Source organism: Vespula vulgaris, chromosome 15 (genome assembly GCF_905475345.1).
Source record: "Vespula vulgaris chromosome 15, iyVesVulg1.1, whole genome shotgun sequence".
In the NCBI taxonomy this organism is placed as follows: Eukaryota; Metazoa; Arthropoda; class Insecta; order Hymenoptera; family Vespidae; genus Vespula; species Vespula vulgaris.
Window position 1 is genome coordinate 2,649,425 of NC_066600.1, and position 18,491 is coordinate 2,667,915.

General features: G+C 37.7%; 1 protein-coding gene across 7 annotated transcripts in view; it reads right to left on the reverse strand.

The window, feature by feature from the left end:
• Positions 1-18,491, reverse strand: part of LOC127069457 (ETS-like protein pointed) — an 81,294-nt gene that overhangs the window by 48,446 nt on the left and 14,357 nt on the right. For 5 of the 7 annotated variants that reach the window (XM_051006516.1, XM_051006512.1, XM_051006509.1 and 2 more), the window contains exons 3-4: positions 17,439-17,646; positions 3,834-3,917 (exon numbers count right to left, since the gene is read on the reverse strand). In XM_051006516.1, coding sequence (XP_050862473.1) covers positions 3,834-3,917; positions 17,439-17,646 — 292 coding nt within the window. The remainder of the gene's footprint in view (positions 1-3,833; positions 3,918-17,438; positions 17,647-18,491) is intronic. The other 2 variants (XM_051006513.1, XM_051006514.1) reach the window with 1 other exon arrangement.

Below are 18,491 nucleotides of genomic sequence, written 5' to 3' on the forward strand. Positions count from 1 at the left end.
CAATTATATATTAACTTGTTTATTCAAATCGACACGATCGAGAGAGGAATCATTGAAGATATTTATTTTACAATCATAAATACCATAAGGTCATTTTTTCTTTCTCTCTCTCTCTTTCTCTCTTTTTTTCACGATCGCGAATCTCTTACCTAACCTTGAGACACGCAATAATAACGAAATAGCATAGAAAACACACACACACAAGAAAGAGAGAAAAGAACACAAGTAAGGATACATATACGTATTCATTGATATCTCTTCGATATATAATCGAACAAATAAGAGAGAGAGAGAGAGAGAGAGAGAGAGAGAGAGAGAGAGTAGGAAGGAGAAGGAAAGAAAAAAGAAGAAAAAAGAAAAGAGAAAAATATACATAAGAAAAATATATATATATGTAAAAAAAAAAAAAAAGAAAGAAAGAAAGAAAGAAAGAAAGAAAGAAAAATAAACGACGGAAGACGATTATGAAGGAGAAATGTAATAAGAGATTTCTCGAAAGGGTGGGGGGTAAAGCGTTCGACTCAGGCTCTACACCGAACACCGGCGTCCGTTTAATACCGTTATAAAAGCCTCAGGGGCAGGACGATCAGCCTGGCACAATCCGATTGTACCTCTTGTTTTTCCCCGCTCGCGTTGCTCAGCCAGTTCCTCAGAGCAACTTCGAACCTGTTTCACCAGTGCTTCTGCCCTCGCGTATACGAGCACCTCGCTTACCTAGGTCTAACTCTTCCGGCGAGGACACCTTTTTAACATTCTTAACTCATTGCCTAACAATCTCGAAAGATCAGAGATCGTAGGGTGATTAGAAAAAATGGTAAGCTTTATTACACGCGTTTATCATCCAATCATTTTTAAGTTGGACGTACAAAGTACAACATCGTATTTTATATTACATTTAACTCTCCATAATCTCCTTCTCGGCTAATTCTGCTTTTGATTTCTTCTTCTTTTTTTTCTTCTTCTTGTTCTTTTTCGTTTTTCTTTTTTATCCCTTTTTATTTATTCCAATTCTTGTGCATCTCAAGTATTTACGTAGATAATATAATGAATATATGGATATTGTAAGAGCGATGTTTTTTATATCGATTCGCGTCTGATTTTAATGTGTTATACTTAGAAAGAGTTAAAAACATACTCACATATATACATCATATATACATACATACATACACATATATATATATATCAAAATACTATTATGTATATAAAAACTAAAATAGAATAGTAAGAAGAAATTACGTCGTATTTGAAAGATATTCTCCAATGTATATTATGGATATTATAATCAAACCATCAAAATTTATAAGAAATATCTTTCAAGGAGAAAAGAGGCAAGGATCATCTCGAAGAACTCGCACGTAAACATACGCATACACACACACACACGAGTGCAAAGACGCTCGCGAAAAAACACGTAGCTCGTTCCTCGAGCTGGCGCGTGGCTCGAGGAGGGTGTAGAAGGGATACACGCGGAGGGGTTGGTGGAGGGGGAAGCAAACGGTGAACGGCCTAGGCCCCGTAGTAGAATATGTATATGCCGATCTACTGCCGATATAATAAATTCCCACTCTAGCCGATTTCCGGCTTCTACATGGAAACTAAAGACTCGATGGAATTGTGTAGTAAATAGGGGACCCAGCGAGCAACAAGTTACTGTGTTATACTGAAAAATTAAAAAATTTTCGATTCGATTTGATTCGATTAGATTACATTCAAAATTTGTTCGAAATCGATCTTCGTTCGTTGATATAATTTGTTTATCCATAATTTGTTTCATTCAAATTTTATCTAATAATTATCCTTAAAAAAATATCGACGATGTACGTGAAAAAAAATAACTCGATAAAATCTTATGATACAAAGGTATGCATTTGACATCGAACAATAAGTTGTCAGTATTATCTTCGAAACTTAAGGAATGTTTTTCTTAGATTTCACAAAATCGTCGTACGATCTATCTGAGAAATATTTGATAACAATTATTTTTAGAAAATATCGACGATCTATATAGAAGACAAGTGATACTCGATAAAATTGTACAGTAAATATAAATCCTAGAGATTATTAAACTTTTGTCAGCACTAAGTTCAGCACTCGAGGATTTTTTCGATTCGATTCTTCGAAATTGTATCGATGGATCATCGTTCGATCTATTTCGCAAAATTTTTTTAATAATTGTATTAAAAAAAAAAAAAAAAAAAGAGAGAGAAAGAAAGAAAAAAAGAAAAAAGAATAAGAAAAAGAAAATATTCACAATCAAATGTAATTTTTCTGGAATAAACGACAGGTATTGTTCGCGTGTTTAGAACGAAATCTGAGTAGTGCCTAATGAGTGGAGAAACCGCGAAGTGAACGTTGAGAAGCCGAGAAAAAGAGAGAGAGAGAGAGAGAGAGAGAGAGAGAGAGAGAGGAAAATAGTGATCCAGCGGATGCTGGGTACCACTGAGAAGCACGCCAACTAAAGAGAGAAAGAGATAGGTAGATAGATAGATAAGAGAGGGAGAAAAAGAGAGGGAGAAAGAGAGAGAGAGAGAGATACAAGTAGAGAAGGAAGAAGGAAGCAAAAGGATAGAAGGGAGGGCACGTTCGTCGACTTATAAATAAATCTCGATCGCGTGGCTCTCTCCCCACCATCGAAGTCCAGCATCCGTATCTTTTGCCCCGTCTCTTACCTCTTACGTCCGGAAGCGTGCCCATGTAGGAAAAGGTACTTCTTATGCTACAAATATGCATTCACCTTCTTATATTACTATAGTTTTATTCGTTCGAACGAATCCTTTTTTTTCTCCAATTCGAATTACATATTTAGATACTTAATAGATCCCATTTATCAGAATGATAAATATATTTATTTTGTATGTTATCGATATTAATTAGAAATTATTCAAATCGACGTCCAAAAGAAGAAGAAGAAGAAAAAGAAGAAGAAGAAGAAGAAGAAATCATTAATTTTCAATCATTTTAAAAAGAGTATCTTGCATCTTTTATAGTTTGATACAAAAATGATATAATAAAATTTGCATTCTTACTCATCGTTGGAATGATTTGAAAGAAATTCTATTCGCTTGGTTACAAGGTGTAGGAAGAGAATTCTAAGCGAACATCTCTCTCTCTCTCTCTCTCTCTCTCTTTCTCTCTCTCTTTCTGACACCACACACACACACACACACGCACGCAGAGATACACACATTCACATAGAAATACACACAACACACTCGAATGACCTTACTTCTTTCTCTCTTTCTTAGCAAAACCTGTTCGGCTTCCTCCGGCGTTCGTTCCTACGTTCGCGATCCCTCCCGGCAGAATCAATTATTTCCTTTCTTTATTTTATTTGTTTAGCATCGTAGCGCTAATCAACGTACCAGAACGAGCACGACATCCGTTCGATCGGGAACGTGGCGCCTTGTCAGGATCCATGACACAATGACACAGACTCCTATAATGTCGTTATCACTTCTTTTTTTTTTTTTATTTACTTTTTTCTTCTCTCTCTCTCTCTCTCTCTCTGTCAAATAATCTCCTTAATAATCGACAGATGAAGAGAATTAAAAAAAAAATCATTCGTTCGAATCGTACCATATAGATACTAATTAGTTATCATAAGTAGATATTATTTACTACTACTACAACAGAGTAATCACACTATTCTCAAAAATTCAAACTCTACTTGTCGTTAGAATTAGATTAGACGAAGTTCCATAGAAACGCGCTCACACACACATACACCTCTGTACGCGCACGCATATGCGCACACATATACATCACATAAAAGATATCAACAAACGAATCGAAGTACTCTAAAACATCATGAAATATTCTCGTTTACTTACGATTCGGACGAACGATTCGATCGAACAGTCGTTGATCCTTTGACGACACGCAAACTTCGACCAAGTTCCACACGAAGAAGACACCTTTCGGTAAAGACATTTGATAATTTTATCGTACCAAGATATCAGCGATGAAAATAATTCGTTAGCTGACGACATCGATGGATTATATATATATATAAAAAAAAAGAAAGAGAAAAAAAAAAAGAAAATAAAAAAAAATTCACTCAAACACGCGCGATATCTTGGACGTTGCAATGGAGAGAAAAAAAAAAGAAAAAAAAATACACACACACAGAAGATTAAAAAAAAAAAAAATAATAAAAAGCGAAAATAGTGAAATAAGGGCACACTCCGATTTTTACGAAAATAAGGAAGAAAAAAAAAAGGAAGAGCAGAAAACGACAGACAAAATGAAAGAGAGAAAGAGAGAGAGAGAGGACAAACACCTCTCTGGTCGCGGATGCGGTCGCGAATCTCTAAGAAACTCTTCAAGTTGTTCGCATTTTTCTTTTAAGTAAAGAGGCCGGCCATCCCGTTTTCCTCGGCCAATCCAAGTCGAAGCCGTTATCGTTTCTCCGATGTTGTTCCTAACGAGTACGACGATACCGCAGGACGATTATTTACCGCGAAGGAAGGAAGTGGTCCTTTTTAACGCTGCGAACGATTTGTTTCCATGATTTCTCCGTTTCAACCCCGCGGTCACATTCTCCGTTGAACATTCGCTTATACGTGCGTCGATTTTACCTATATAGACTTGGTTTATCGTAATCTAAAAAAACTCAAGGTCTTTTAAATAAATTAAATTTAAAAAAAAAAAAAAAACTAGGAAAAAAGAAGAAAAATATTTTAAAACGTATTTCGTTCCTTAGGCATAGATATTACGAAATGAATGAATTTTAGATTGTATGGGGGAAAAAAAAAAAAAAAGGAAAAAGATTTTGATTTATCGATGAAAGAATTAACTCGTCGTAATTTGGAATGAATAATTGATAGCAATGACTGCTGATAATTATCGTCATCATAATCATAATTTATTATTATCTGTTATTATTATTATTATTATTCATATTATTATTGTCGTTGATGTTGCTGCTGCTGTTGTTGTTATTATTATTATTATTATTATCATTAATGAGAAGAAACGTAAGGCAAATTCCGTAGAAATATCAATATGAACAAGAAACACCGAGATAATATCGATCGATCGATCTCGCCAAGAGACAGACAGAACAGGTTCCCAACTCTTGAAATTGGAAAAATTGTGTAAAGCAGCTAATCACGTATTAGTCAGCGAGTAATGTAGAAATAATCGAATACGTTATTAATCGTGATTCACATGGGAAAACTCTACTATTTATATTTATTTAATTAAAAGAAAATACGACAGGATCGATACGTCGCACACATATATAATATATATATATATATATTTTGTATCTACGTATACGTATCGCATTTGAAAGAAAAATAAAGAAAAAGGACAGAAGAAGAAAACGAAAGAAAAGAAAACGAGACGAAAAATGAAATATATAAAAAGAAAAAAAAAAAATAGAGACAATAAAAATACTTTCGACGAAGCAGGGGAAATGAAAAATAAAAAGAGAACAAAAAAGAAACAACAACAAAAGAAAAAAAAAAAAGAAAAAAAGGTTGAAAGAAAAGAAAAGATTTAGAATCGACCACAAAAGTCGTGGTGTTCTGGAGCAAGGAAGGAAATCATATTCCAAGAGGTCAAGTTGTATACTCGCAAAGTATAGACATATATATATATATATACATACACATACATACATACATACAAATATATAAAATATATATACACGTAATATATACGTATATATATATATATATATATATGTATATACGTGTGTAAGTATATACATAGAGGTATATATGCATGATGAGAGAAAGAAAGAGAGAGAGAGAGAGAGAGGAAAAAAGAGTAAGTAAGAGAGAGAGAGAGAGGAGGCTGAGTAGCGGGGCTAGTTTTTCTCTCTATCGAGTGGAGGATGAATGAACCCTGCAATTTGTTGGGAGCGAGGACCGAGCAACTCTGCTATCCAGGGCCCCCATTATCTCTATAATCTCTCGCGAGACCAGAAGCTACGCTCGAATAGGAGCCTGTCCACCGGCAACAACTTAACCATAATATACCAGGATAGCGTGGAAGGCATGAGTCCAGGTATACACGGCTTATAAAGCGACTTCACCGACTTTGCCGTTCGGAAGCGGACGTAGAACACTGTACTTGAATATGACGATGGAAAAAGGTGATAGTACCAACAACCACCACCCCTCTTACTCTTACCTCTTCTTTCTATTATCCACCGAAAACAAATTTTTCTTTTTGCTCGTTTTCTTTTTCTTTTCTTTTTCTCTTCTATTTTTTTTTCTTTTTCTTTTTGCTTTTTTTATTCAAATATCTTTAGAATTACTTAATTAACACGGAATAATGTGTTATATAAAATATTCGAGGGACGAAAGATACGAAAGGGGTGTAAAGAATGATTGAAGTTTTGTAACTTTGAATATTTCATATAGACGATAATGATGATAATGATGATGACGATGATGATGACGATCAGGATCGATAATTATTCTGAACGAATCGATCGTTTTCATCTTCCGCGTTTATTCGGACGAGTTTTTATTTATTTCTCTTTTTTTTTTTTTTTTTTTTTTCTTTTATTTCATTCTACTTTATTTTATTCTTTTTTTTTTTCTTTTTTTGTTCAAAGTACCTAACGTTCGTATTAGATATACCTATCGTTAGTTTCAGTTTTACTCCCTTTTTCTTTGAGACTAACATCGATTCCGCCATATAATTTGAGGATATAGGGATGCAGAGGATGGATTTAAGAGTCCGCTGTTGCACAGACTTGTAACGTATAAAAGGCGCAAGATAATCAATTACCCCGGCTACCGACTTCCCGAGAGCAATAACATCCGCTGGGCTCGCATCGGCCCCTGTCTACCTGTTGCAACAACGACGTATATTTAATGGCTGCCCTAATCGAGCAGCCATGGGTGCGAGTCCTGCCGATACGATGAAATATTATAATATATATATATAAATATATGTGTGTATGCATGTATGCATGTATGTATACGTAAAAGAGTAGATAAATCCTAAATAAGTCCAGTCAAAGTCCGGATATGTTGAAAAAGTTATCCAATTGTAATAAAACGAACGGAGTAAGATGAAATTGCATATAAATCGTATGCACATTCGATCGGATTAATGATCAATAAAAATTTTAACGAAAGCAATATATCTTAATTACCAAAGGATAATAATCGTTTTCAACCCTTTGAACTCGGATTTCCTTTATTTTTTTTTTTTTTTTTATCAACATTTTTCTCACGTCTGACCGTATTTGCCGTGTGAAAATAGAACCGAGAAGATACGTATACGTGTGCGTGTATATATAAATATATATATATATATATATATATATATATATATATACACTACAGTAATAAATAGAAATGATCGATCGAGAAACATGCCCTGCAAATGCAAATGATCATTGTTGTCGTCACCTCGTAGAGCGACTTTACGAGTTTTATTGCAAATTTCTATCATCATCTCAAGCTTGACGTACGAGTTAAAAGGATTAAATTCATAATAAAAATACTATAATAGTATATTAGATAGATAGATAGATAGAGATAAGATAGAAAAAAAAAGAGAGAAAGAGAGAGAGAAAGAGAGAGAGAAAAAGAGAGAGAGTAATGATATCGTAAAACGTAAATATAATCCATCCATATATATATATAGAAAAATAGAAAAAAAACAAGAGAAAGAAAAAGAGAAAAAAATAAATAAAATGTTCAAACGAAGATTCCATAGTGGTCGTTATTTATCACATTCCAGGAACGGTCGATGGTATACCAAGAAAGGGCCACGAGGAGAGAGATCATAAAGGTACGTTCTCGTGAAACGTGTTGCAAAGCCGTATCTTGAGAGGAGTAATAGTGCGTGTGATACGCACCGAACAGGTAGTTCTCTTCGCTTTCCTTCCTTTTTCTTTTCATTCCACAGACGCAAAGAAGAGAAGAGGCGCGGTTCTCTCTCTCTCTCTCTCTCTCTCTCTTTTTCTCTCTTTCTCTCTATCTTTCTCTCTATCGTTATATCTATCTTTCTCTCTTTCTCTTCTTCGTACCTTTCTCGTTCAAGGAACGTAGAACGAAAAGAAGAAAGGAGAAGATGAGGATGAGGATGAGAGAAGCCTCTGGTAAACGCAAACGGAGCTAAGAGAAGGAAGCTTTACGCGCGTTGCTTTCGTTCCAAAGTACGAAGGAGGAGAGTGCCCTCAGGCGCTATCCAGCCCGATTTACAGGCCGCAATTATGTCTCCGTCGTTCGATACACTCGACTATACACACTCGATACACCTTCCTACTCTCTTTCTGTCTCTGTTTCTATCTCTCTTTCTATCTCTCTTTCTATCTCTCTTTCTATCTCTCTTTCTCCACTCGTCTTCTTCGATCGGTACGGAAATGAAAGGAGACTTGGAATCTATCGATCGATCGATCGTAATTGTTCCATCTCTTTATAATTATCTTGCAATTTTATTGAATTTCATTTTGCCGGTATGATTTTAATTAACGTTTAATACGCACAAAAAAGAAAGAGAAAGGCAAGAAGATTAATTCGGTTTCTATTATTGTTAATATTTTTGAGAAATCGTTGGAATTTTATATATGTGTGTGTGTATATATATATATAATTTACTTTTTATTTATAACTTCTTCTTCTTCTTCTTCTTCTTTGAAAGGAAGAAAGAGAGAAAGAAAGATTCAGAAGCAACACACGAACGTATAAAAGATCCAGATATTATTTACGTTCACGGCACGTTCGCTACATCATTTCTGTCAAGCCGAGTGCATAAAGTTTTCTCAGCATCGTGCTAAGAGCAACCAACTGTTTGCTGTCTCGCATGTAACGCAGCACCTGGTACGCCTAGTGAGAAGAGATAGAAATCGCACCACTTGTAGAAGAGATTCGTAAAGGGAGTAGTCGCTGGCTAGATGTTAGAAAGTATAGAATGATGGAGTAAAAAAAAAGGAAAGAAAAAGAAGAGAGAAACAAAAAAAAGAAGAGAAAAAAAGAAAGAAAGAAAGAAAGAAAGAAAGAAAGAAAGAAAGAAATATCTCGCTGTTACAAAACGAACATAACGTATCGCAATTATTTCATAAATTCGTCCTGCGTTATAATAACGAAAAAAAAAAGAAAGAAAGAAAGAAAGAAAAGGGAGAGGGAAAAAAACATTTCATAAAATATTCAGAAAATTTCAACGACCCAGTCGTATCCACGATCTCGTCCACGTCATACTCCTACAATCTCCGGATATTGAAATATGAAAAAAAAAAAAAAGAAAAAGAAAAAGAGACATATATATATATATATATATATATATATATATATTCTAGTTTTATAGAGACACATAACACGTTTCGCGACAGTCATTCATTGGAAATGAAAAGAACGTAATACTACTCACTACATGTTCTTATCATTGTAAAAGAGTTAGTGACTGTCCGGATACAAGCGCGTATAAACACATACACCTATCGATACACGTATTACGCATATGTGGAGAGTACATTACACGGTTGCATGAGTACAGAAACAGAGAGAGAAAGAGAGAGAGAGAGAGAGAAGGAAGGTAGGGTGAGAGAGGGAAATAGATGCGAGTCTACTAAGAAACGAGAGGGTAAGGGAACGCGAAAGAACTCGAAGGTGGTGGAGGTGGAGGAGGTAAAAGAGGAGATGGAGGGAAAGCAACGTATACAACACAACGTCGGCCGAGAAAGTACGATCTCTCTCTTTCTCGAGAGAGAGAAAGAGAAAGAGAGAGAGAGAGAGAGAAAGAGAGAGAGAGAGGATGGGGTAAAACGGCGGACCTACCGTGAGGCACGTTCCCACGTTCTCATGAATGAACTCGCGTGGCTACTGGCCGTTGGAGAGGGGAGAGCAAGCGAGTTCTCTCTCTCTCTCTCTCTTTCTTTCTCTAACTTCTTAAGAGCTCCTTGTCCCTTTTTCCAGCTCCCGTTCTCCTTTCCACGAGTCGCGGCCCGAGGCGAACGACGCGAGTCTGAAGCGAAAAAGAGAGAGACAGAGAGAACAAACTCTAGGTGAGGTTAGATCAGATCTCTGGTAGGGATAAAACACCAACTCTTTTCTCCTCTTTTCTGTTCTGTTCTGTTCTGTTCTGTTCTGTTCTGTCCTGTTCTGTTCTGTTCTGTTCTGTTCTGTTCAGTTCAGTTCAGTTCAGTTCAGTTCAGTTCAGTTCAGTTCTGTTCTGTTCTGTTCTCTGCTCTTCTCTTCTTCTCTTACAAACTCCGAGGGTAAGGAACTCCGAGTTAGTTGGAGTTCCCAAGGGAACGACCGGCAAATCGATTTGTCCGTTCAATTCTATCCATGCACGCTCGTGCATCTACGTTTGTATCCCGTATGGATATATACGCTATCATATATCATTCTTGTATGGAGAAAGAAAGAAAGAGAGAGAGAGAGAGACTCTGAAGAACGTATAAATCCACGATAATCTTGACTGTCCTTTTAAATAGCCTATCTCATTAATTTCATAGCCACTTAGCCTTAAGTTTAATTTACGGATAACACCCAATCATCGTTAAGATTAAATCTTCCCTTCTCCTTAAATGGTAGACCATAATATGAATCGGATTTATCTTTGTTATGGATACTCTACATCTTGATTAGATCTTATTCGGAGAAGAGATTATTCGATGGGAATATAGAGAATATAGATATTCGTAGGAAACCGATCGATCTGCGAAGAGAAATAAGGACGTTCTTCTCTTTCTCTTCTCATTAGAGCTTGTATCAATTCGGAATATCAGGGACCTCGTTCGATCTCAGGCAAATCGAACCGTTACGGACTATTAATCGCGCGGCGCGTTACCCAGCCGTTAATAAAACCGGCTCGTCGAATCACGTGAGAAACGCGAAAGAGAACGTTCGCGGTTCTGCTACTTAGGTTCCAACCCTGTATGTCTGCTGCCCTGCTGTTGCTGCTTGCTTGCTTGCTTGCTCGCTCGCTTGCTTGCTTGCTTGCTTGCTTACTTGCTTGCTTGCTGCCTCTCGTGAATGAACCGTGTAGTCGCGTGGCGCCTTCTGACGTCACAACCTGTTGCTAGCCATTCCTCTCTTTCTTTCTTTCTAACCCCTTCCCCCTTAGTCAGGACTATCTCTATCTCTATCTTTCTCTCTGTCTCTCTACCTCCTACCCTTTTTTGTCCAGTAGGCGAACGAACGTCACCATTTAACGTACTCACACACACACACATATATATTTATGTATTTTTATATGTGACTGAGTTAATGTGTATGTATGTGCGTATGTATGTGTATGAAAGAGAGAGAGAGACTTAATACATGAACTTCGCTAAAAACAAACGTGCCAGAGCGACCTTTCGAAGAAGATCGCGATAGACGAAGAAAAGAGAAAGGAGAGAGAAAAAGAGAAAGAGAAAGAAGAGAGAGAGAAGAGAAAAAGATTCATTCAATCGACGACGAAGAAATTGCTTTTTGTTAAGCGAGAAGAAGATGATTCATAGGCCGTTAGGGTCGTCGTTCCATCCTCCTCCTCCTCCTCCTCCTCCTCCTCCTCCTCCTCCTTCTTCTTCTTTACTACCTCCTATTTCTTCTAAACCTTCTCTTCTGCTACGCGACTTAAATGATCGGATAGCTAAAGATGGTTGTTAGGTTTAAAGAAAAGTCGTGGGTGTAAGATTTTTCTCTTTCCTCTCTAATTTCGCAAATACTTTTCCACATATTTATAAGAAACGAACGAAAATGAAAACTCTAAAATATTCGTAACTATGAAAGAAAATTGAATAAAAAAAAAAATAAAATAAAAAAAAAGAAGATATAAAAATAATAAAAAATAGAAGAGAAGGAAGAGAGAGGGTAGAAAGGTCGATAATTCGTCGAAGAAAGAGATCTGCTTTATCGACTGCGGATGAAAACAACTCGTCGCAACGCTATCTATCGAGAAACGATCGAAGGGTGCTAACCGACCGAGCAAAGAGGGTTCCAACAGAGGTAGACACGTTTCGTACTTTTATCTCGAAGCGCGTTTACTCGATTTTTCCCTTATCAACTGTTCTTTATTTATGCACATGTGTCGTGAAGCAAGAACAAGAGCGAAAGAAAAAGAGATAGAAAGAGGGAGGGAGGAAAGAGAGAGAAAGATTTTTAACAAGTAAATGTACTATCTTTAAATTCCGTTCGATAAGCCGTTACAAAGAAAGCTCTTTTCCATCGAATGCTGCCATCGACCGACTGCGGTTATTTAAAGGAGAAAGAAACGCGAGAGAAAGAGAGAAATGTTTGCCGTAAACGATTCGCGTTCGCGCATTCTTCGTTTATCAATCATCGCGTGCGTAGAAAAAGAAAAAAAAAAAGAAGAAGATAAAAAGACACGAGAATGAAAAATAATTAAAAAGGGAAAAATTAACTTCGTCGGAGAATAAAAAGATAAAATCGCGCGTCGTCTTCTAACAGAAGTTTTTCTCCGCCATTTTTTTTTCTTTTTAGTATACTTTCACGATACCTCGAAGTTTTCTAAACAGAGTTTTCTGAATAAGTAGAAACTAATATCGGAGAAACTAATGTCAGAGAAGAAAGAAAAAGAGAGACGAAACGAAGAAGATGAAGATGAATTTCCTAAAAAAAAAAAATCTCAAATTCTATTTTAAGAAACTTCATATTTTTTTCTTATAATATAGCTAAAGTCGAGAGAGAGAGAGAGAGAGAGAGAGAGAGAGAGAGAGAACGAGAAAGAAAGAGAGAGATAAGAATTTTGTATAACGGCACATTTGCGACGTGTGTGCTCGCCCGCTCGCACACGAGTATAGGAGTCCGTCGATCGGGCTAAGGGAAGGGACCTGTTCATTTTTAAAAAAGGAAATCTCCTTCGATCTCGTTCATCGCGTTGAAAACTGTAAATCGGTCGAGTCGTGCAGCACGACACGACTACGACACGACTACGACGACGACGACGACGACGATGTTGATGATCGGGGACGTGAGAATTGTATCTGCATTTCTCTCTCTCTCTCTCTCTCTCTCTCTCTTTCTCTCTCACTCCGGTAGGTAAGAGAGAAAAAGATGAAGGAGGAGGAGGTGGGTGAAGAAGAGGAGGAGGAGGAAGGACGGAGGAAGGAAGGTCCCCTTTCTCGACCGCACGCACAACAGCTGCGGTTACGCATTTCGCGCGATGCACCGGCCGAACGAGCACCCTTCCCACCCTCCCCTCCTCCTTTTTCTCCTTCTCCTCCTCCTCCTCCTCCTCCTTCTCCTCCTCTTCCATCCCTTTCTCCTCAATCCCCTCCCCTATCTTCCTCATCCTACCGCTTCTCGACCAACACTGGTTCAACCCCATTCGAAGGTCCACGACAATGTAGTGTATAATACCCTCCCTCTCTTTCCCTCTTCTTCATTCTCTTCCTCCTCCTCCTCCTCCTCTTCCTTCTCCTCCTTCCTTTTCCTCTTGTCCTACATCACCCTTCGTAACCGATGCACTGGCAAGGCTTCTTTCGAGGAACAGGTACCTAACTAACTTGAAAGTTACTGATAAAAACGTGCGATCGTGATGCATTTTTCATTCGGTCAAAAAAGACGAGTTTTCTTTTGCGACGTGACGAAAAATATACTTTGGAAAAGATCGTTGGGATGACTATATATTCCGGGAGGGAAGGAGTCGCTGTTTGGAACGCAGGTTTAAATAGGAAAGAGTAAGTCAGTCAGAGAGAAAGAGAGAGAGAGAGAGAGAGAGAAAGAGATAGGGAACGAAGAAAGAAATGAGAGCGAGAAAGAGAGATAGGGAAGAAAAGACACACAACGCACACACACGCACACGCACACGTATACACATTCTCGTGTCCCTCTCGTGTACTCAGAGCACGTAAAACGCTGGGCCCCGTTCGTTCGTTCATTGGTTCGTTCGTTCGTTCGTTCGTTTGCTCGCTTGTTCGCTCATTCGTCCGGTATCGTTCTACCTGTGGCAACTTGAATAAAATTCAATATAGCAAACTCGTACGTCTCTCTCTCTCTCTCTCTCTCTCTCTTTTATTCTCTTTCTCTCTGTCTCTCTCTCTTTACGAAGCAGCAAACGAATCGCTTCTCGGAATGACAAAATGTTTTCACGATCCGACGATTACACCACGAATACGACGAGTAAGGATGCACCAGCACCGACGGCTACTGCAGAAAATATTCAATCAGACAGGAGATATATATCGAATTCGATTGTTCGATTCTTCGAACGAATATACGAAATTCTATTCTCTATCTATAAACAAATTAAACCCGTGCATTTGAATTATTCGGACTTTATTAAAAATACATTTCGCTGATCTAACGAAACGTAATCCTTTTTTTGTTGTCGAAAAAAGTTTTCGTATTTTTCAGATTGGATTTCGCCTCGAATTTTTTTAATAGCTCTTCCTCATCCTACTCTACTCTTCTTCGTTCTACTCTTACTCCTCCTCATCCTCGTCAAGCCTAATTCAACGATAGTTGAATCTCGGCTAGAGAGTAACGTAGTATATAGTAGACAGGACTGATACACTCTCAGTCCTCCTTACATAATCATACGGCGTATCGTTTCACGCGTCAGACGTGAAATACGGTCCGAGTTACGCGAGAATAAGAGTCACGGGACTTACGGGAAGAGGATGGATGCGTTTGAGAAGATACGTGAGGTGCCTCGAAGATTCTCTCTTTCTTTCTCTCTTTTTCTCTTTTCTCTGTCTCTCTCTCTCTCTCTCTCTCTTTTTCCCTTTTTCTACCTACTCTCTTCTTCGAGGCTATAATGTCTCGAACGGAAGCCGAAACGACGTATAACATCGCAATGATCGTTCGTCGGGGCCTTTTTCGATTTTTTTTTTTTTTTTCGTTTTATGTCGTCACCATGCCTTCCCCCACAAGTCTACCTTTTTCTTTTTTTTTATATCTCGCGAATTTAATCTTCGTGTTGAGATTTTTGAATACTTTTTTTTTATAGATAGATAGATATGTATATGTATATAGGTACATACACACACACACACACCAGAAAACACACAGGTACATATATACATCATACATATGTACATATATATATATATATATAGCACACATATTTTTGCAATGCAATTCACGCGCCAAAGAAAGTATCAAGCTGGATCGTAGCTCGTTATGCCGTCCATCGATCCGTCGTACGTCCGTCGAAGGAAGCGCAGGAGAAACAAATTTCCAGTAGCCACGTCAATGTCGTCGCGAACAATAGAATATTTACATAAAACATTCCGCAGGGTGACCGGCATCGAGCGAACCGATCGACAGCAACTACGAAGGAATCACGTAGAAAATCTTATTTGTTCTTCCTTTCGTGGTCTTTCGTGCCGATAAAAATTAGAATCTATAATAGGAAAAGGAACAAGAAAAGAAAACTAAAAAAAAAAGAAAGAAAGAACAAACAAACAAACAAACAAACAAACAAACAAATCAATCCGGCATTTCAACGTTTGCGATAAAAGTGTATAGGACTTGTGGCACTACGAACAATATCGTGGAGAAAAGAAAAAAAAAATTAATAGTAATAATAAAAAAAATAAATAAAAATAAAAAAATCACAAAGAACATAAGGAAAAGGAAGAAAATTGTTCGTTCTAAATGTTAAACGAAAGCAGACACTAACATAAGTGGGTGGACGACAATATTGTCTACGAAGTGTGGTAACGCGCGCGCGCGCGAACGAGCACACGTACGTACGCGCATACGTTAAAGGAGAATGGAAGGCGGGGGCGTCCAGTGGGGGGCCTTAATAAGGATGCTGCTGATTATCCAATTCGTAAATTCTCGCTACATTTTGATCGTACTCGCTGAGCCGCGAGTAACAAGAACGACTATCCTTCTTCTCTTTTCCTCTACTACTCACTCATTCATTCACTCTCTTTGTCTTTCTTTATCTATCTATCTATTTATCTATCTATCTATCTATCTATCTATTTATCTATCTATCTATATATATATATATATATATCTCAAAAAATCTCCACCATAACATCCCCATACGTTCCACTTTAGTTACTCGTCTCTCTTTATACGAATCATCGAGATAATAATGATGATACCATTGATAACAAAACCAGCGTTTGAAAATATTTCATTAAATTAATCATTAAATGTTTCCTTCATACGCGAATATAAAAGTAGATATAAAAATCGTAATCTAAACGATAGGATTAACAAATGATCGCACTCGAGACGATCCAAGACGACCAATCACACTTAAACGAGTTAATCGGTAAATGGTCGAATTTTGTATCTGTTTATCAATCTTTCCTTTGGTCGGATCGATTTGAGTTAATTTTATGTTGAAACAAATTCCTTACGTCTTCGGGGACTAATCGGACAAGTGATAACACACGCGTACGCGCTTACGTAACCGATGATCGTATTATGCAAGCGTCAACCGGATGTAAATGCACCTTCTATGTGTCAACTACACGCGATTCTACATTGTGTCGTCGGGTCGATCGCGTTTCAGGTAAACGCGGTCAAACGTGCTGATTTATCGAGATTTCGAAGGAAATCGAAGAAACTTCGAGAGAAGTAAAAACAAAAAAGAAAGGAAAAAAGAAAGAAAGAAAGAAAGAAAGAAATAATTAAGAATTAATTTAATAAATAATCTATAAGATATATCTATATTAAATATATATATATTATATATATTATCACATATGTATATATATATATATAATATAGATATCTTACAGATAGATATATTTCATTAACATTTCGTTGTTTTCGAGTTTTCAATTGTGTATTACGCACTTTCGACTTTAACGATAAGATATTTAAGATAAAGATATGAGAGAGAACATAATGATGGCTGGGACGAGGGTGGAGGGTTGGAGGTCGAGGATTAGAGGGATGTAAAAAAAAAAAAAAACAAAAATGTAAATCTTTCGCAGTTTGGACACGTCGTCCGTATGTCGTGCGAAACTCTCATCCAATGTTCGCGCCATATTACGTTGATTGAAATATATATTCGACTTAATCGTTCATTAGCGTCTAGACAAACGAGTTAGCTAGCTAATTAGCTAGCTAGCTTGCTTACTTACACAATTTCTCACGGCTCTCATCGCGACCAACGCATATTCGTCATTTACGTACGTGCAACGTACGCGTACGGTTCTCGTCGTCTCTCGCAAACTCTAAACGCATATATATATATATATATATAATTATTTTCTTTCTGTATATTTTTTTCTTCTTTTCTTTTCTCTCTAATCGCTTAGTAAATAATCGACGACGACGATAACGCCGGAAGAAGGTGGGAGATTTGATCGTTATCGACGTTTCATATACTCCTTGTCATACTTAAATCAATCGGCTTGTGATAAATTAGTACGTATCGTTGTATGTGAATTGCGTTTAAGAAGATTTCGATTTAAGTTTAGATCAAAGATGGAAGAAAGAACAAAACAAAGAAACAAAAAAAAAGAGAATCGAAGAGAGTAGAGGAAATGAAAAAAAAAAAAAAGAAAAAGAGAAAGAAAAGAAAAGAAAAGAAAAACTCACCTAAGGAACTTTCTGGATCGGAGAGGTCAGATAACGATGGCACCTTTCGCATGCTGGTGAATCTCCCTGGTAGGGCAGGAACCAGCCCTTCTTCTTCGGCATCGGAGGCGAGCTCTTGTTTCATCAATTTTGCCATCACCATCAACATGCCGCCGCCGTCGCTAATACTGCCGCCCCCTAAGAAGCCGCCCACGCCTCGTACATCGCGCTGAAAAGCGTATTTCCTCGTTTTAGATGAGTTGCCATTTACGAAAAAAAAAGAAAGAAAGAAAGAAAACAACGAACGAAAGAAAAAGTCGCGACGCAACATGCAGCCAGCCAACAATTTCGAAATCGTGTGTTGGTAATTAGCGAGTCGAAAGCAAACAAGTATCGGCGTTATTAAATATTTGTAGACTTTTTTTTTCTTTTTTCTCTCTCTCTCTCTCTCTCCTTAACACGTATATTCCTTAAAGAAAAGAGGGAAGGGGGAAAGAAAAGTATCACCTGACACTGGTGTCATTCATATGGAATAAAAGAGAGCAAAGAAAGAAACAAAGAAAGAAAGAGAAGAAAAGAAGAAAATAAGAGAAAGGGAAAGCTTAATAGCATCTGGGTATTGTAAAACCGGGGAGAAACGATAGTCACGAATCGGTGAAAGAAGAAAGTAAGAAGTAGTGAATGGTAATAGAGTGGGGAGAGAGGGGTGGGGTTTAGGAGAAGAGGGAGTACAGTGGTGGAAGAGATGAACGAAACGAAACGAGACGAGACGAGAGGAGACGAGAGGAGACGAAAGGAGAGGAGACGAAAGGAGAGGAGACGAGACGAGACGAGACGAGACAAGACGAGACGAGACGAGAGAAAGAGAAAGAGATATACAGTGAGAAGGAGGGGAGAGAGAGAGAGAGGGAAAGAGAAAGGGAAGGGCAACGTAACGACAGTCAGGATCGCTTGACCTTCGCGCGAGGAGGGCTCAACAAGTTGAATGAAACGCTGCAAAGAGAATGACGCAACGGTACGCAATGCGAGAGTATCGCGTCGGGGTGTACCGAGCGAGACGTGATCCAGAACGTG